Genomic DNA, 21,176 nt, shown 5'->3' with positions numbered 1-21,176 from the left:
CTACTCTACTGCAAGCTACGCGCCGGCTATCCTGATGAAACATACACTTACTATCTGACCCTAAAGTTCTTGACACGTTCCAAGTTTGCACACTTTTTCAATGACGCTGGCCTTAGTTTTATCAATTTGGTTACCATAGTTGTCAACCACGCGCGACTACAGCCTTATTTCTACCTTCATGTATAAGGTTCACAACAACCAAGAACAATGAAACAAATTGTGGTGGTACAGCGCGCACACTCGAATAGTTCGTGTTGAGGCCGAGGCATTATTCGAAACTGCAAAAATGATCATGACTTTGGACCTACAATATTATATTGGGTAATATTTTTTCTATACTTAATCTTCTTATCGTGTGTAGGGATCATAACGTAACTAAACTAAATGTACCTACCTAACTCCGGATTCAACTACGTAGAGGTAGAGGTACTTAGTAAATTAGTTGAATATTCATATTTGACAAAAAAAAACTTCCCGAACCCCGAAATAGATTAAAGCTCCAAATTGAAAACTGTAGAAACGAATGATTAATTTCCCTTTAGAAAATAGTTTCATCAGAAAAGCTCGGCCCGCGAACGGCGGGGCAACGACCATAAAATGGCTGAAATGTAAGATCCACATTCACCTACAAATAAGTCCAAAAATGTCCTAATATGTACAAGATACGAGCTGAACAAGCAAATTCTGTACAAATATGGAAAAACACGGAACTCACGTTGATTATATCGCTATTGGCAACATGTTTTAATTGCCTGGTCCACACAGAGCGAGGCACGTTAAGAGGCAATGTGCTCACGCTGAGGCTCGGCTGAGGCAGGTTGCTTGGCCGAGCAAAACGCGGACTCTGCCTCGGCCGAGGGACAAGGCGATGAGTCTACATCGCTTGCCGCGTAAGCTCATTGCGCGGCGTGCCTCGCTCTGCGTGGACCCGGCTATTGGCAATGTTTTATAGGCGAGCAGTCATATCATGCCATTAGGCAAGTCACCATAAAAATAAATATCGAGGGGACACCTTACACAGATCAACCTAGCCCCAAACCGAGCAAAGCTTGTACTAGGGGTGCTAGGCGATATATATACCAAAGACATATATAACTCCGTATAGACGGATAAAGTCTAAGAAAACGTACCTCAAAGCCATAGAGAAAAAGGTACGGTGGCCTAGATGGCGTTACACCTTCGGGGAATGCTCGGCTAGATGGCGCTAATATTTATATTTGACATTTTAATACATATCAAGCTAAGAATATGGACCAAATTGTCAAAACTAAGGTTGATAAGTTCTAAGCTTGTGTCGAGAGATGGCAGTCTATGCACTGTGATTACACATTTTACTTTGACAGTAACTCTCTATAATACTCGATTCTCTTTGCTTATACATAGAAACATGACTTAGGAACTACTGTGTTCATCACACAAATGCCTTATCGGGAGTCGAACCCCGGACCATCGGCATCGGCTTATAAAGCAGGGTCACCGACTAGGCCAGATGGGTAGTATGAATCGATACATGTCGCCAATAGCCATATAATAAAACGTAAGTAAAACCGTTTTCTTTTTCAATTTTTAAAACATATTTCACGAAAGTTCTTCTATAAATTATGTACAATTACGATATATCATTTTAAATGAAACGAAGAAATAGATCGTGAATAGCTGTGCTTAAAAAACTTGCAAAAATTGAGCGTTAAATGGATGAAAAACATGAAAGACATAACTTCAGGAAAATAAAGATGAAACACTGAATTATTACCATAGATTCATGTGGTCTATCATAATTCGACCATCGACAATAGATGGTAGCCGTTATCAGCCATAGTATAGTGCGTCACACGCCTGCGGTCCATTCTGTCACAACAGCTTGCAAATAAAAACCAAATTTTACTTTTAGTATACTTCAGGTACATTTTAAGTTCTGAATAAAATTACTAGAGTCATACTTAGGTAAGTTAGCAGCGATCTTGTCAGCCCAGCCGGTGCAACTGTTATTTGAAACGTCAAACTTCTAGGAAATTATAACGTTTAAATGGGTGAATCAACTTTTTCCTGCCTGTTATTGCCATGGCTACGGTCCCCCGAGTCACGCCGGTTTTATGCAAAATTATGCTACTGAAATTATGCATGTAGTCCATGTTTGTAAGTGGCAAAATAAGGAAAGGGCTTGTTAACACCAGAAAAACGCATGATTGCATAGTTTAAGTAGCATAATTTTGCATAAAACCAGCGTGACTCAGGAGACCGTAACCATGGCAATAACAGCCAAGAGAAAGTTGATTCACCCAATTAACCCTTGCAAAGGCGGGGCTATATTTTTTTACAAACTTAGCTTAGTCTGACTTTAAGTGGACTTAGAAGCTCAAATAAAGCAGAAACGACAGAACTCAAAAAGTTCCTAATAAAATAAAATTAGTTCATAAAATTTACACACTCGTCAAACAACATGCTATAAAAAATACAACAAAAAAGTAAGAAAGCAATGCTGTTTGTACTAAAACCAAATATAATACACAGGATAAGTGCAATATACAAAAAGCATTGGATTCCCTGTATATAGTTTTTATTTTTACAGTCAATTTTAATAAATAAATACCTATATTATAGACAATTCGTTTTATAAACTAAATACTAACCTGTCAGATAGGTTTTGAAAGCTATATTGATTAGCAAAAACCCAAAATATGGTGCAATCGCAAATATTTTACAACTAAGAATTCCGATAAGTATAAGACAAGCATTAGTAGATAGAGATATGAAAAAAAAACTCAGTTACAAAATATGTATGTCCCTTGTCAGAATTCTACCTTAGCCTTATTTCACAAGAGTACAACTGATGTTTTTGCAAATATAAACTGGCAACACACTTACTAGAAACCGTTAAAATATATCAGACTTTTATTTTATGCGATATAATAAAACTGTAGTGTAATTTCGTTCGTTCGCAATTTAACACATTCACTACCAGACAGAGATAAAATGGCGCACTGCGTCAGAAAACGGGCGTTTATCTATAACCGCCCGCTAGTACGGTGACTACCCGCCTAGTGGGTTGTCCGGTATCGGAGCGAAGTTCACGAGTTCCTACCAGGCGGGTTCTTGGTTGCAAAAGTGTAGAAAAGTGCAAAAGATAAGGTTGAAAATATGCATGTTTTGGCGCCTGGCAGCTTTACAACATTTATTTATAGGCTTTATGACTTATAAAAACTCAAACACATTGATATTGCCAGTTTAAAACTAAAAACATCATAATTTTAGAACAAAACGGGACTTAATCGCGTAAACACTTACATTTATATTAGGCCCGACGTTTCGAACATCACATTATGTTCGTGGTCACGGGTAGACTGATAATGTGATGTTCGAAACGTCGGGCCTAGTATAAATGTAAGTGTTTACGCGATTAAGTCCCGTTTTGTTCTAAAATTATGAGTGCAAAACATCATTTGTACTTGCCCATCAGCCATGTCGGGTCCGGCCGAGGTCTCACTATCTGGGGCCCATTTCTCAAAACTGAAACTTACAACTTACAAGCGGAAGTCTCTTTCCAACTTGTCATATTAGACATAGACTACCACTTGTAACTTGTATCTTTCAGTTTTGAGAGATGGGCCCCTGAACGCGGTTCTATTTTCAAGGAGTTTGTTTGCGTGTTTAGATAGTTTTGAGCACTTCGTCCGCCTCGATATAACTGATGGCGATTGAACCGCGAATTAAGGCATCAAACAAATCACTCAACTGACCAAAACTAGCCCTTGCACGAAATAAGGCCTACTAAGACACTGGTACACTAAGCGATGAGCTATCGGGAATAGAAACGAACAAAACACGATTAACTATAAATCGCTCGCTCTCCCTTTTATTTACACGGGAGCGACTATCTTTTGTTCCTTTCTATTGTCGATAGCTCTTCACTTACTCGCTTTTGGTGGGACCAGTGCCTAAAGGACAGTCAGCGTAATAAGGGTATCAACACACAAAACACAAGAACGAGTTACCGTCGACACGTCGGCGTTATGCGTTAGGTCCATCTGCCGCGCGTAAGCGGTAAACGTACAGATTTATATGGCACGCTTGCAACATTGCTTACATCGGTACTTTTCAAATTGTACTTTATACACACAGACCACCCCGATACAGACGCCGCGAGTTCGTACTTAAGGCAGTTATTTTCCACTTTGCAAATAAATTATAAGCCTACAGACCACCTCAACTATTAGACGGAGTATTAAAGTCAACTCAAAGTCACCACGTATGTTCTCCCGTAATAATTTAGTATAGGAACGCAACCGCTTTAACCACTCGAGTCAACGTTTACAACCAGCATTCGTGTAATTTTGGAGCATTTATAAACGGAGACGCTCCTTAAGGGTTCCTTTAGGGACGTAACGTAACCCTAAAAAGGATAAGGGTTGAATTTGGGCTGTTATCTATGAAATGGTGTAAGATGTTGCGCTGCTCGATCAAATCGTGGTATATGTTACCAGTAATATTGTAAATAGTCTGGTGACCATCGGGCCATGCGCTCTATGTAAACCGTTTCATAATGAGGAGTCTGTATGTGACTTAAAATCAAAGACTGTTAAATTTAAATAGACGGTATTTTTCTAACAGAGAGTGAAAGTGTTGTTCTGAATAGGCGAGACGAATAAAAAAAAACTAATTAGTCCGTCAGTTAGATTATCAAAGAATTTTAGACACTTATTATTATTTTTTCTCGTAAACGAAAAATGACGACGGTACAGTGCATTGAAGTTTCGCGTGACGTCACGCCTAGGTACAATTTTTACTTAGAAGTGACGTCACAAGCCCCCACTCCGGAACTTTGATGCTCTATGTCTTTGTATTTTTTCATTAATTAGAAAAAGCGAAAAATGTGTTCAGTATTTTTGGACGATCTAACTGACGGACTAAACAGAATGTCATTTTTTTACGTAGTCGTCATCTCTATTACTGTACTGTTATATAAAAAAAGTTTTGTTTAAAAGATTTTTGGAACCGATGAAAGCAATGTTGACAAACTGTTAGAGATCAGATAGGGGGTCAGTTGCAGGTTGGGAGGCAACAGTTATTGAGGAAGAGCGGGGTCAGAATGGGTTACTTATTTCAAAAACTGAGCGTAACATGAATTTTATTAAGACAAGTATCTTAAAACTCAGGTACTTATAACGGCTAAAAAATACACCTATGTTTAATCTAGTATTTTTTAAACTACCTACTTGATTCTATGTAGCGATTTTCTTCTAATTTATCAAATAATTTAAAGCATTATAGCAGAAATGCGTAGCAAAGATATTAATATTCTCTAGGATAAGGCATTTATTTATAATATATTATATTTAGACGTAAATACACTACCTAACATGTTTTGCTCAGTTTTTAAATATTTTAAGAAGAGTTAATATTTCCATAACATACATTATATTATACACATATAATCATATATTTATTATAATTCTAAAAGTAACATGACATCAAGAAGATTGGCTCAAATTTAGCCATTAAAATAATCTATTTCCATTATTATTGTATTTTCACCTTAGCTGTCAATACGAAATTATTTCCAAAGGCATATATATTATTATCTATTCCTATTGTTCAGTCACCGGCATAAATATGTGATGATTTCGATACCTTGTCACGTCTTGTTTGAAATGTCATACGAAATTGTCAAACTATCAAAACCGACAAGGTACAAAAATCGTCACTTATGTGACTGTGTTCATCATTATATCATTAACAACCGTGTCTATCCATCGCAAGAGAGTCCTTATGCTTTTTCAATAAGGTCCCTTCCACATAAAATTCAGATAGAGATCCTTATTGCATAAGAAGCAACCCTTCTGAGTTATAAAGTCACATTTTTTTTTAAACGTGGCTAAAATCGAGTCAAACCTTCAAACATAAACGAAGCAATGTACACCAGTGACACATTAAGAAAAGTGTACCCAAAAATTATTCACTGCTAAACATGTGAACGCAAACCAATGTACATGCAAATTATAACCTCTAAACCATTTAAAAGAAAAAAGCAATGCAGTTTGTGGACTGGGGAGTTTAGTATCGAAGACATTTTAGTATAAACATGGACGTACAAAACAAAAAAAAAACCGATAATTAGGTCGCTATGAACAAAGAATTTCGTACATTGACCCGTGTTTCTATTGCACGCGCATAGCGTCATTGACCGTTGTTGTTATGGGCAGGCAGGACAGCAATATAACTACGCATGTGCGATAGAGATAGGGAAAGACGGGTTAATGTACGAGATTCTTTATGACTAGCGACTTTATACATTATTGCGTTCCTCCAAAAATCACGCCTGATAAGCGTTACTAACACCTGTGATCCTTTCGGAGTCTTGCGGCAGAATTAGAACAATGCCACAGCGATGTCATTCATATCAATGCAGAAATACAGAACCAAGGTGGGTAAACAAGTGAATTTTCTGTATCAAAACATTTCATTCTACGTGTTAGGATTAAATGTTTTGATGGTGACAATTCGGTAACGCATCGATGTCTGACTGTTCGAATAAAGCCGTAGAACTCTAGACAAATGAACTCTGCTTTCATTCAAAAGATGGCGCTAGACGGAAGAACGCGACTGTACTTGGTTTTATTCGTCCATTGTAACAAAACAAGTGAATAACCCCAAAAACACCTGGGTTTGTCGCAACTGAGCGTCGGTGGACCCTGTTTCATTGTAGTAAGGTCTACAAACGCTCAATTAAAAGTTAGCGCGATTTAGTACGTTGTTACCCCATCTAGTGGAAATGATGGTAATTTTTTATTTTATACTACGGATTATTCACTTGTCTTTTGTATGGTTAACTTTTATGGGAAAAGGCCATGATATAATGGGAACTCATAATAAATAACTATTTTAACAATTCTTTAATATATTAATGAATTCAATTAAATATAGTGCATTTAAATGCACTGGGAATAATTTGGATCAGAATTATAGTCACGGAAGCACATTTCGAGTATGTAGAATTTATTATAAAATTGAGCCCAAATTTAAAGAAAATCCTGTCTGATGGATGACACTAAAAATGTTATTTAGTAAAACTGATCTATAAAACATTAGATAACCGATAACGACATGTATGACGCACAGATTCATCAGTTTAAAAAAAACTTAGGTTTTTAAGGGAGTAACATAACCTTTAAACTTCCATGTTAATATTAGCCAAGAGTGGAATTTCAATTATTGCACTTAATTTTTGATCTTAAAATCTTTAAATCCCAGCTCAATTTTACACATTATGCACATACCGCACTGAACTGGTCACGGCGAGCAACGTTGCCATTCCGAGCGATTTAATGCACTGTTGCATGTTGGGCGACGGCAGCCGTTCATCGGGAGGAAACTCAACAATCTACTTACCTTCGCACGGGTCTGCTGCCGCTTAGCGGCGTTGCCACTCCGAGCTACTTGTTGCGCTGTTGCATAGTCGGCGACGGCTACAGACTTCAACTTCACCTCTCCAAATACCACCGCGTCGGACTGCTGACGGTCAGCGGCGTTGCCACTTCGAGCAACTTGATGCGCGGTGAGGTTCAATTCAATCAGTGGACCTTTAAACTCAAGACAAACTGTTTACATACCTCCGCACAGGACTGCTGACGGCGAGCGGCGTTGCCACTCCGAGCGACTTGATGCGCTGTTGCATGGTTGGCGAGGGCCGCGCGCCGTTCGCGCCGCCGTCGTATCGAAGGGGTTCCATCACTACACGGTAGCCTGTGGTCGTGTTCCCATGGCTGAAATGAGATTTACAATGTTATTGTTTATCCTGGCAGGGTCGCCATGTACGAATGGCATTAAGACAAATAACAAAGATTTATTTTGACGAATATTTAGGCAAGGTACACACACTCACCTCGTGTTCCTGGAGAGCGGGCTGAGCCTGGGGTAGTGGTGTCGCGGGGGTAGATGGTGGTCGGCGGGCGGGAACAGGTTGGCACCGGAGCCGCGGCGCTGCATGGGCGGCGGCGTGGGCTCGCAGTCGGCGGACTGAGAGGCGCCGGGACCCTCCATCTCGCAGTTCGGCTCTTCGCGCCCGGGGGACAGCTGTTGGGGCTTGCATGGTTAGTCATGTCACGTGACTTGGAGCATTCACATCTAATCTGATATCGGATGTGAGAAGGATATTAAAGAAAAAATAAACAAAGATAGAGAATATCGGTCCTTCATCCAATATTAGATCGAATGATGTGAAAACGCACTTCGGCCACCATATTAAGGGTAGAATTACGTCTATTAGCATTGGGGTATTAAGATGCGGCTCTGCGGGGATAGATGTGATTCTACCCTTAAATTAAATTATAAGATAATCCGGTAGTATTTTACGTTGCAGTACAAATCTATGAGACCTTATAGGAAATAAATTGAAACGCAAGCATTAGTATTAACGTATGTGGAATAAAATCTGGACAAAGTTTTGATATCGTACAGAGTAAGTAAATAAATAAACTAAAATAATGTATAAATGCCAGATTAAAGTTTACATATCTGTCATTTAAACTGGTAAGTTTCATGAGTATTGGATTCCTTTTCTCGAAATGATGGTCAATCGAGAAGGACGACCTAGCGAAACTGTTTGTAATTTCTACATACCAATTTTCTGTGACCGAATGCAAAGCCCGAGGAAAGTTTTGTAGGAAGGGTTAGAAGCTAAACAGTCAATTTATAATATTTTTACGTCCTTTTTCTTTACAAAAACTACCGCAACAAAGCGTGGTTCAAGAAAACATTACAGCATTGGCAAGTTTTCTGGGAGAGATTTGATTAAAAGAAATGTCGGCCCCCTAAGGCACAAAATCTTACAGAGAGCTCGAGACAGCATTCGAATGGGGCAGCGAAAGTGATAAAAATTATCTTGAAGACATGAGTATCGATACACATTCAAAAAAGTCTTCAAAAATAAAATAAAAAACTTTGAAAATGCTGCTACGCCGTTAAGTCAAAAAATGTAAAAAACAGCTGTTTTTTGCATTTCTGGGTTTATGAATGACTAATAATAGGTCGAGTAAATGGAATTTTACGACTAGAAAACTATTATTTTGAGAACACTAATGATCCTACGGACAAGAATGTGAAAAATGTCGAGCATACGAAGCTTCTTTAAAAAGTTATCACATGGAAGATAAATTTGACCTTAAAAAATGCTAACATTGGTTTTGTCGACACCGACACCGATGGACATAAAGTATCACAAGTTCTGTTAGAAGCTTCACATTGGCGAAAACTAACTCTTTTATTTATCGATATTCAATACATAATTAAAATCACGAAAGATATCAAAAATAAACTATGTTATATTAATTTTATAAGACATTGAATTTTGTCCAGATTTCATTCCGCATACGTTATGTCAACTTATACTTGGTATCCTTTATTACACCAATTTATAAGTCTTCTTTACAGCGGTTTTCAAGTCCAAATTGTTTTATTGTTATAAGGAAATTATAAACAAAATACAAAAGAAAATATTAGTAGTTATGGAAACGAATGTAACACGAGATTGGTGTCAAAAAATAAAACAGAGGAATGTATAATATTCAAGAAACAATTCGAAACCATCTTCTACAAATATTATATAACATAACTTAAAAGATAGATAGAGTAAAATCTAATAAATCACCTGGTTCCAGAAGCATCAAAGAATTGTTAAGTAGAGAGCCAGACATACCCATGTCTTCAATTCACTAAAAACGAAGTGCAAGTGCGAAAATCGACATCATGTGGTGAATTGAAGGTATGTTACAGTTTGCTCTAAAAGCATGATAACTAAACAGTCTAGTTAGCTCTAAGATGAGATAAAAGGAAAAGTAGATGAGATTTATACAATTAAACATCTTAAAGGAAAGGAAAAATCTTGAAATTCAAGACCTAATATTGTCTTCGGTTACCGCATCATTCATTTGCAGTTTATTCTTTGTCAATTTTGTGTAGATTAATTGGTTAATTTTTTTTTTTTTAACATAATAATGGTAAATTTTTTGAATATTGTATAACTAGCTTTATTAATAGTGTGTGAACCTGCCTTAGAAATCTATATTATTTGTGGTCATGGTTCGTTAATATTTCTTGTATGTGGGTAGCTTTTGCACATTTTAATTTTTCCTCAGTCACCCGTTGACCACGAACGCTGTAAAGAGTTCGAAACGTCGGGATGTATTTTAAATTCATTATACGCGATTTAATCCGTTTCCATAGTTTTATTCAAGACCTATTTTGAAGAACTTTTCATTATAAGAAAAACAAAGAGGATCAAGTATTATAGAGAGTTACTGTCAAAGTAAAATGTAATCACAGTGCATAACATAATCTTAAAACTTTTAAACCTTAGTTTTGACAATGTGGCCCGTATAGCTTAGCTTAGCTTGATATGTGTTAAAATGTCAAATATTAATATTAGCGCCATCTAGCCGAGCGTCCCGTAAAGGTGTTACGCCATCTAGGCCACCGTACCTATTTCTATATGGTTCTGAGGTAGGTTTTTTTCTTAGACTGTAGCTGTCTATACGGAGTTACATATGTCTTTGAAGAAAAATAAGCACTGTGCCTTAATAATCATAGTAAAAGTTACTTTAAGTATGAAGTGCTTCTGTTTTTAAAAGTAACAGTAATTTTCAAAATTATCCTGCTTACGAAGTTAACCCAATGCCATCTTGCAATGGAAAAGCAATATCTACACAGTCTGACAATTAATAAAAAAAAAAGATTTGTTTACAAATTTACGAGATTTTTTTCAGTCATCTAATCTAATCATCTTACTTTTCATTTTACATGATATGGCATATGAGCGAGGTAGACAAGTACCACGATGAGTCTTAATGGTATATGAAATGATTGTAAGATAATTGTAAGATGAGTATCTAGAATATTATTATGTATGAAATCAATACTAACTATTACATAATGTTACTTCAAAATAGAACGAAATGGTACATATCCATGCAATATTCATTAAAAATAAAGTTAAATAGGTATATTTCGAAATCGTCTCAAATGTTGAACTATAATATAAATAATATATTAAATGATAGCTGTCCGATATAATTATAGTTAATGTTTACCTAACCAAAATAAAGTTATAGTAAAATCAAGATGAGAATTATGGTTTAAAAATGTAAGCAAATGAGATGTATTTATTTGAGAAGAAGGTATTTGCATTACTGGTACAAATATATTAAAAGATCCAATTTCATTAATTTCATTATTCACAAATGACCTATGTACCTAAACATGGTAATAAAGTCCGTATTTGAGTACTGTAAACACAGCAACAATTTATTAGAGGACTAAATTAAAAAATTAAAAAATTAGAAGATCAAATACGGAGTTTATGTATGTATGTATGTATAAGCTTTATTGTACATAAAGGAAACAAAAGAGACACAGTTACTCATGTCAGTTTACTCATGTCATGTGTATTATAAAGACATGTATTATAACATAACTAGAGGTATGCAGGCAGAAAGTGTTCATAATTGTGTTAAAAAATAGATTTCTCCTGAGAAAAATGTCCTAGAAGCAATGTTAAAATATCTAAGGAAATTTTAATGTATTCTGTAAACTTTCTGTCAACATACCATTTTCACGAAAGCGAGCTCCAATATGGACCGTTTCTTAACAGTTTAAGTGAGCCCTATACAGTATGGCCACTCTCGCTGCCCGCTGAACGTGCCGCCCACTCCCTCTCGGTTACCTCACAGTTACCGTCTGTCAAAAACGCGAACAGTCATATTTCACTCATACATATTGTATGGTACGCGTTCACCTACACGAGCTTAGACTGTGTGCTAGGAACGCGCCTCTTTCATATATTTGATCGCCATTGTCCGAGACTCTTAAAATTCCACTATAAAGGAAAGCGCTTTCGTGTATAAACTTAGGTTCGGCCTCATCGGCTATGCGTGATAGCAATTCAACGCATCCGCTGCCATTGTGGCCAAGCCCTAAGGCGGGATTCCACCAGTATGCGGCACAGAGTATATTCAATACAAAAATGCTATAATCCCGCCTTAAGGCCCATTTACAGGTAGCGCGAACTCGCATGCGATTTTCGTTTCATTGCGGACTGCTGAGATTTCACACAATTCAGCGCATTAATCAAATACCGTAATATAACGAAACTCGTAGCAGCCTTAACGCCTGTGTGACCATGCCTTGGACTGGACGCAAACGCTCAAAAGGTGCGCGACAATTTACAGCTGTTCACTTATTACAGCGTTACTTGCGTCCATTCCGCACTTTTTGAGCAGGATTTCACCAGCAGTATGCACGACGATAGTCAATACAAAAATGCTAGTGGAATCCAGGTGGGGCCCATTTCTAACCGAACGATATTTGACTAGAATTTTATTGACCGGGATATAGACCGTGATTACCTTTTTGATAAGTCTAAGGTTCTTTTTGAGAATAACCGTGAATCATTCCAAACTCTCATTGATATTTGACTAATATTCTATATTAAAAAAAAAGTCTACGAACTCGTACGGGTTGCCATGGCAACACACTAATATTATTAGACTAATATTTTTGGAGAAATGGGCCCCAGTACTAGCTTACAACGTAGCAGCACCAAGCGTCTGGCTCTCACCTTGTTATAGTGCGCGTGCGCGCCGACCACGCGGTGCGCCGTCCCGTTGTCGGCCGTGTACGTCTTTACCTGGTGCGTGTCGGTCGCGATCGTTGATATGCCCGAGTCTGAGGGCGGCCGGAGCTCGCGGCGCTTCTTGCCTTTGTATACGTATTTCGATGGTCGGACTAGGCTGGAAGGAGGGAGAAGAGGTTTAGTATATAAGAACATTTTATGAAAAAACTTCAATAGGTGACTTATTCCGTCTATTGTCCTTTGAGTCGTCGGCAACCCGAACCCTCCTTGGAACTTATACACTCCTTTTTACTGTGTATTTAATACAGCAAAAGGGAATGTACAAGTTTCTAATGGGATGGCAACGCGCATGTGACACTCTTTGACTTGCAGGCGTCCATAGGTTACGGTGACCGCTTTCCATCAGGCGGGCCGTACGCTTGTTTGCCACCGACGTAGTATAAAAAGAAATAAATAAAAAATAGGTACAGTACAGATAGTTTCACGAAAGCTGGCACTAATGAATGAACTTTGATTGTATGAGTGACACGAGTATCTTATCTATACATAGTCGTAACTGTTAAGAGCTACCATTTTATTGTTTAGGGCCAGTTGCATCAACCACATCTGACAGACACATCATCGTCATGCAGCAGACATATATGGAACTCCCTATACAATAAAATTTAACGAATGCTTTAACGGTGATAGAAGGTTTGGTGCAACCACAGATCAATACAACAAGATGGCCCTTACAGGGCGACTCGCGGTCACCAAGCATACGACAAATCAGGTTTATAAAAGTTTGAACGCGTGCGACACCGATCAGTAGCGCCCAAGTATACGACCCGCTAACAGTGTCCGTGTCCGCTCGGGAAAAAATCTTAAATAATCAATTTTGGTTGCAAACAATGGTCTCTTACAGCATAAAGTGGTGTGGCAAGTCTTCTAACACTTCTACATGTAAAAAAGATGGAACAACATTCCACAGTTAAGTCAAATTAATTATTTTGTTGAATATTGTTTATTGTCCGCGGAGTTCATTTATACTGGTCAATATGGTTGTGCTGAGCGGCGCCGAGGCGCGTCCATCCCTCTTTACCGAGTTAAAAATGTGATATGCTATCCCTTTCACGTAAACGACTAGGCATGGGGCCATGTTAGTTTATGTCTGTTGCGGCAACTTCGTACTGCCGTTCGTACCATGTGCTACCATTTTATGAAATATAAAAGAAAGCAGATTTGTAATAGTGAATAATTATCTAGAATCTGTAGAGTCTGTAGTGGTATTTAGTTCATTGATTAGTTTAGAATATTTAGTTGGTTATTTAACTTAGTAAACGTAAGTAAAAATGCACAGTTTAGTTATTAGTTACTAGAATGATTTTTATTGAGATGCTATCACAATTATCATCCTCCTTGCGTTATCCCGGCATCGGCATTCGCCACGGCTCATGGGAGCCTGGGGTCCGCTTTGGAAACTACTACCAAGATTTGGCGTAGGCACTAGTTTTATGAAAGCGACTGCCATCTGACCTTCCAACCCGAAGGGTAACTAGGCCTTATTATAATTTAATTATAATATTATAATTTGTTGCAAAACAAATTCACCACAGTACTGGTACCGGTACCATTGTCTATAATAGACATGTCCCATTCCCATCCCTACTGCTAATCATAAAGGCGCGCCATTATTTGAAACGACCAATGGCAGCACCGTGCGCGCCCGCCTCACCCCGCAAGGATTGGTGATTTGCGTCTCGAACAATATCGCTTGCATTTGGCTTCTAGTGGGGTGTTCTGTGGGTGCAACTGACCCTAAATCTGTCACATTTTTCATTCAATCATTCGTTCTATTCGTGCCAGCTCTTGTGAATTGACCCGTATACAAGTTGGTGATCGACCCGCTATAGAATTTAACTCCTAATGGCTTTTTAAATTGTTCGAAAACAAAAGGAAGAATATACAGCTGATAGCAAGTATTTTACAATTTTGGGATTGATCCTTTGCATTAAATGTTTACCTAAAAGATTATGGCTCATAGTAGACGCAGCCGTTGAAAAAAAGCCAATTTTACAATTAACATAATTTACCTAACCCGTTTTTGGACTAGGAGGCGCATCACTTATAATTCTTTAAAAATAATCTAATTAAGATATGAAACTGTAACTCTAAAATACACACTGCAGTCCATGAGTACATTGGACATTATCAAATTACACAATGAAATGAAATAATAACACTACCAAAATGAACACAACATAAATTAGACTACTAAAACTACACACGCGACCAAAGAAATTGTCCTTTTGGTAATAGTTCTCACTGAACCATATAGAAGGATTACGCTCAGTAAAACCCTCAAAGTCGTATTTTCTGCATTTCCCCCTTTGTGGGTGCCGAGCGGCGATTTAGTTTCCTGAAATTGAATCGAATCGTGCCGCGGAAATAAGGACTACCGTGAACTGTATCGAATAGTAATATTTCCTTTCTTATAAAGCTCTATCAATTTAATATTGTCTTCGGTTACCGCAATAGTTACTCATGACATGAAATTGCCCGTGTGGTGACGGGTTAAGAATTTCACCACCCCCTTTCTTCCCGTGGGTGTCATAGAAGTCGACTGTGGGATATGGGTTAAATTGTGGCGTAGGCGAGAGGCTGGCAACCTGTCACTGCAATGTCACAATTTGAATTTCTTTCAACCCTTTTTTGCAAAGAGTGGCACTGAAACTAGTTCATGTGCTCTGCCTACCCCTTTATGGGAAACCTAGGCGTGATTATTAATATTATATGTTACTCATGAAATTATTATTTTATATTATTTATGGTCATGTTTCGTTAATATTTCTTGTATGTGGGTAGCTTTTGCACATTGCAATTTTTCCTCAGTCACCCGTTAACCACAAATGCTGTGAAGTGTTCGAAACGTCGGGATGAATTGTAAATTCATTATACGCGATTTAATCCGTTTCCATTGGTTTATTTCTCTATAAATTTCCTTTTATTGATACTTGGTCTTGTAGGTAAGTACGCGGTGTAGGTACGCTCAACGTGATTAGGGTACGTCACACTCATTGAGTACCAATCGTACACACCACAGTCCAAACAGCAAACATAACACATCATCAGACAACTCCTGCGTGCGTAGCCGAATGCACAAACGCTCACGAAACGAAACGCTCGTAGCTATCTATCTCTATCGCTCTTGCGTATTGGCGCGTCAGAGCCAGACTACCTTTCGCGGCGTTTAGTTTTCGTTTCGCGTCGTAGAAATGCCATTCGGCTACGGGGCCAGATATTTTTTTTGTGTTTTATGAAATGTCAGCCATTTCGAATTATTATTTTGTACGTACGAACTTACGAAGGTATTGTTGATATTCCCATAGATTAGGTCTGACATAAGTGATACTTGTAGTATAGTACACTGTACGTAATATAAATAAACGCATAAATCTTCTATTTTTCTTCTACTTATTCGAAATAAGATGAAATAAAATTATCAGTCAAACTTGTTCAACCCAATTTCACATTAAGTAATCATCGTATATCCACACATATTCGTCGCTTGGTCTAGAATACTCTAGAATGAATTTACGAGACTCGCCACAGGGAACGTACTCGACGACAATAATTGGGAGACATAAATATGTTACTGAACTTACGACAGTACCTACCCACCGTGAGAAAAACTAATTTTCCACACGAGGGGGTTTGCACTTATTTTGTTTCGTTTGTTATTTCTTTGGAGGGATTTTCTTTTCAAATATGTCTTGGAAAATAGGATAACACAAATACTATATTTTCCACTCGTGTTCAATAGAATCTCGAAAGTGGAGAATTCCGATAGGAAACTTCGTAACTTCATCATGTAAAATGTTTCTATTCAGGGCCACTTGCACCAACAAAAATCCCACTATTAAACACAAAATTTTTGTAGTGTTAAACCCAGATTAAAATGCAACCAGGAGTTTTAAACCTCTGCAAAATTGGGTATTTTTTGGTAGATGATTCCCAAAAGAAAAGAATAATATTCATTAAATGCAAAGAAGATATGTTTGTATTTGTGAAGGTGTATATATTATGTTTCGTCAAATTATACGAAATTACATGTTAGTGGAATGAAATGGAAAATAGTAGTCAGCTCAGTTATTTCTAAATAAGGAAAAAAAACAGGAACCAAACGTTACCTAATAAACAACCCTCAAATTTGACAGCTCAGGTTTGTTTACACTTTTTTCAACAGCCAAAAGTACAAGATTGTACGTCAAATGTTAAATACAACGAGAAAATAGCTTATGTGAGAATAGGTTGAATCAATCATTGTATAAAAACCAATAGGTATAGACGTCCAATTGTAATCCCCGCTGACCTCTGCTAGGCCGTCAGTCAACCGAATCGTCTGGGTAAATTGAAAACCACTGGGAAGGCACGTAACATCTACACATGCCATTGTTTTGTATCCTTACCACGAGCTTGGCAACTGACAGTGACATATGCGATAGCAAGTGTGTCTCTGCATCTCATGCGTACGGACACTACTGACGTATTACTAATTTTTATTACGGGATTATGAGCACACCTCGGACACTGGCGATTAAATATATGAAGGAGGCGCGTTCCTAGCACACAGTCTAAGCTCGTGTAGGTGAACGCGTACTATGCTTGTATGAGTGAAATGTCATATTTCACTCGCTAGGTCGACTGTTCGCGTTTTTGACAGACGGTAACCGAGAGGGGGTGGGCGGCACTTTCAGAGGGGAGCGGGAGTGGCCATACTGTACGATAGTACTCTTTATTATACTCTTTATTAGACTCATAAGTCAGTCTCCATTTTACGATTACCTCCTATTTCACCAAAAAACCGAAAGCCTTTTTGAAATCTCACGGACTGCATAGACAGACATCAACGAATGATGCAACATGTCAATAACGCAACAGTGCCAAGTTGTCAAACTCGTGACAGCCGTGTAAGTAAAGTTGTAGTCTACACAGCTTGACCTACCGCAACTGCGCAAAGATTGTCCTAGGCCAAACAATTGAATTCCGTCTGGAACACATTTTTTATTGTACAGTTAAAATGTTTTGCTCGAGTCCTATAGCGTATTTGGGTGTAAAAATGTTTTGATGTTGACCAGTAACATATCTGTGAGGTAAAACATGTTGAGAAACACTTGAGAAAACTTCATTTACAAAAACTTGTGTCAAATTTCCGTCCATCTTTAGCTAACATGGAAAATACAGCCCAAATTCATTTGGGCGGAGTTTGTCAAGCAGTAAACCAGGGGCCCATTTCTCGAAGCAACAAGATACAATTCACAAGCGGTAGTCAATGTCTAATATGACAACTTGGAAAGAGACTTCCGCTTGTAGCTTTTAGCTTTGAGAAATGAGCCCCATGTGTACTTAACAAAGATTAGGTTAAAAGTGGCTTTCAAAACAGAAGGTTCCTTATGCCTCACATGCAGGGCAGGAGGAGGAGGACTTTTTTATCAGAATCTCTATTAGAATTTTAGTTGAAACAAACCTTGTTGCAAGGACTCATCATTCTCCTTGCGTTATCCCGGCATTTGCCACGGCTCATGGGAGCCTGGGGTCCGCTTTGACAACTAACACGTAGTCGCGTAGACACTAGTTTTACGAAAGCGACTGCCATCTGACCTTCCAACCCGAAGGGTAACTAGGCCTTATTGGAATTAGTCCGGTTTCCTCACGATGTTTTCCTTCACCGAAAAGCAACTGGCAAATATCAAATGACATTTCGCTCATAAGTTCCGAAAAACTCATTGGTACGAGACGGGGTTCGAACCCGCGACCTCCGGATCGAAAGTCGCACGCTCTTACCGCTAAGCCACCAGCGCTTGTTGCAAGGACTCTTCACACAAATTCTGACTATCAAAACCACACCTCCCTGTCATTAGTACTGTGTAGTGTGGAAAATCGATTCCTTTAATATTGTAGTAGCCTCACGGTAGCTACCTAAATAGTGGACGGTGCACGTGTGATTGGTTACTGCATTAACTTGATACTATTAAAAGCTTGATATTTCTAGACTTTGTATTTCCGAAACTGTGATAGTATTTTGTTGGATGAAGTCTAGTAGTTTTTAGTATTTTATACAATTTATTTAATGATGTTTGGTCTATTTCATAACTTTCATAAGTCACAATTGTAGCCGGACAGTGACACTTTGCCGTTCATTGCGTGTTCAACAAGGAATACCCTAACCACAAAATTAAAATTTTGGAAAACCCCCGACTGCGACATAGTAGTAGACCGATTTTCATGAAACATGGCTAAGAACACTCCCGACTAACTCAGCTTTCAGACAAAAAAAACTAAATCTAAATCGGTTCATCCGTTCGGGAGCTACGATGCCACAGACAGACACACAGACTGACAAACAGACAGACAGACAGATACGTCAAACTTATATGTATATGCATCGGGGATTAAAAATTGACGCCGAGTAACAATGTCCATGTCATTTGGCACAGTCGGTAGGATACAACTTACGCACCCAAAGATAATTTGATGTCCAATCAAATCATAAAATGTGTCATCAATTTGATAAATATAGCAGGCGGTTTTTATGGCGCCACCTGGCGTGGTATAATCAATTTGCCTCCTCATTACGCGCTTTCAAAAAAGTTACGAAATTCCTTGCATTAGGTCTCTATTTAGTCCTTGACTCTAAAACAATGTCGTTCCTGTTATTACTAGATGAATTCCCATATATGTGAATTTATCATTAGATTGTAAGTTAATCGTGTACCATGTCATTTACTACTGAGAATTAATAAGTAACTACATGGTATGGTTACTTGATTACTTCTGAAGAACGTAAATATTTGGTGATGGCGTTTTACCCTCATTATGTCACTTATTGAACAGCACACCTCTTACCAGGTGCTAAAGAGAATAAAATGCAAAATACACATCAAATCTATTATGAAGAAGCTAAAAACTTTTCAGATTATAGAATAATTTTACTTCAAAAATCAAATAGGAATTTTAACTGAATGATACCAACTAAATGAAATAAACGTACTTTTCCTCTTTAGTAGATAGGTCAAAATCAAGCGGCGGCTTGGCGGTAGCCCCGTGGAAAAAATTGTAGATCCCCGATCTATAGGCTACTGGTGTCCCTTCTGCCGCTGGACTGTTACATGAGAGATATAGTGTCAGAAAAAAATGTAATGCAAGTTCTATTATAAGTTTAACAAACATTTAGGGCGTCTGCTGACTAGCGCGGTTGGAAGCAGTGTGCGTAGCCGAATGCACAAACGCTCACGATAATATCTCTTTCGTAGCTATCTATCTCTATCGCTCTTGCGTATTAGCGCGACAGAGCCAAACTACATTTCTGCGGCGTTTCGATGGCGTTTCGTTTCGCAGGAATGCGATTAGGCTACGGAGCCAGGTGACGTTACGCCATGGCTTGCATGGACGACGATCGCGCGACCGCTGCCGTCGTGTCTCATCGCATCGGCTATCATCCATAGTACATCGGCGTCGGCCACCTAAGGCACTGGTCCACCGCGAGCTATAGCTATGTTTATAGTTACGCCGTGGCCTGCGTGGGCGACGGTCGCGCGATGGTCGCGCGACGGCGATGCGACGCATACGAAATCAAACCTATATATAAGATATGAGACGCGATGCCCACGCAAGACACGGCGTTACACGCCCAGCGGTGAACTATCAATATCGCCGTGTCTCTTTTATTTGCAAGGGAGTGCATATCTTTTGTTCGTTATTATAGCCGATAGCTCATAGCTTACTAGCTCGCGGTGGGACCAGTACCTAAGACACTTCTATATATATCGAAGGTTTGATTTGCGCCGCGTCGCATTTTTTTCGCATATTGTAACTTCTGAAAACTTTGTAATCTCTTTTTGGGCATTTATGGACAATTAATAAGTCACGAATTAATAGTGTAATAGCTCAACCGCTCTGATTACCCACGCCAGCCAGCAGACGCCCTTAAATATATGTAATTATGTACTTCAACACTAAGATGGGGATTTCAACTGTATGGTACCGACGACTAATGAAATAAACATACTTTTCATCAACTAAGGGTAATTTTACTTCCTTCTTATTGTAACGGAGAGCGATAAGTCGTTTTCTATGACGCACAAACGCTTGCAAGAACTTGGTTTCGGGTACAATCATTTGGCTGAAACAAGGTATTGTGTGTACAAAAAAATATAAATAATACAAATAAAACGTGGAAAAAACTAAAGAAACGGTTTTTCTACAATTCAGTAACAAATGTCAATCTTCTCTACACTTTCTAACATCCCAGGTATACAGATACAACAAGCATCTGGTTGTACAATCTGTACCTACGTTCAAATTCAAATATTTAGCGCTAATTATGAATGGTCGACACGGATCGTCGAAGGATTTGCATATGCATAAATGCATAATTTTCAAGGTAAGGAAGGACGGAGAAGAGTTGATACGTATTACCTGCACTAAATTATAAGAGTTCAAAAACCAACTGCAATATTGAGCAGTCAAGGGATGCTCAAGTATTTAAGTCATATTCACTGTGTTTATAATATCG

The 21,176-nt window shown here is 38.4% G+C and overlaps 1 protein-coding gene across 1 annotated transcript in view; it reads right to left on the bottom strand.

The window, feature by feature from the left end:
- LOC125230149 (palmitoyltransferase ZDHHC8) overlaps nucleotides 1-21,176 on the bottom strand; it is a 56,283-nt gene that overhangs the window by 5,576 nt on the left and 29,531 nt on the right. Inside the window, exons 6-8 of the mRNA XM_048135192.1 lie at nucleotides 12,608-12,779; nucleotides 7,880-8,070; nucleotides 7,608-7,760 (exon numbers count right to left, since the gene is read on the bottom strand). Of these exons, the coding sequence (XP_047991149.1) occupies nucleotides 7,608-7,760; nucleotides 7,880-8,070; nucleotides 12,608-12,779 (516 nt within the window). The remainder of the gene's footprint in view (nucleotides 1-7,607; nucleotides 7,761-7,879; nucleotides 8,071-12,607; nucleotides 12,780-21,176) is intronic.

This window comes from Leguminivora glycinivorella, chromosome 10 (genome assembly GCF_023078275.1).
Source record: "Leguminivora glycinivorella isolate SPB_JAAS2020 chromosome 10, LegGlyc_1.1, whole genome shotgun sequence".
Lineage (NCBI taxonomy): Eukaryota > Metazoa > Arthropoda > Insecta > Lepidoptera > Tortricidae > Leguminivora > Leguminivora glycinivorella.
Note: the sequence above shows the minus strand (reverse complement) of the source record. Positions and strands in the feature narration are given on the sequence as shown.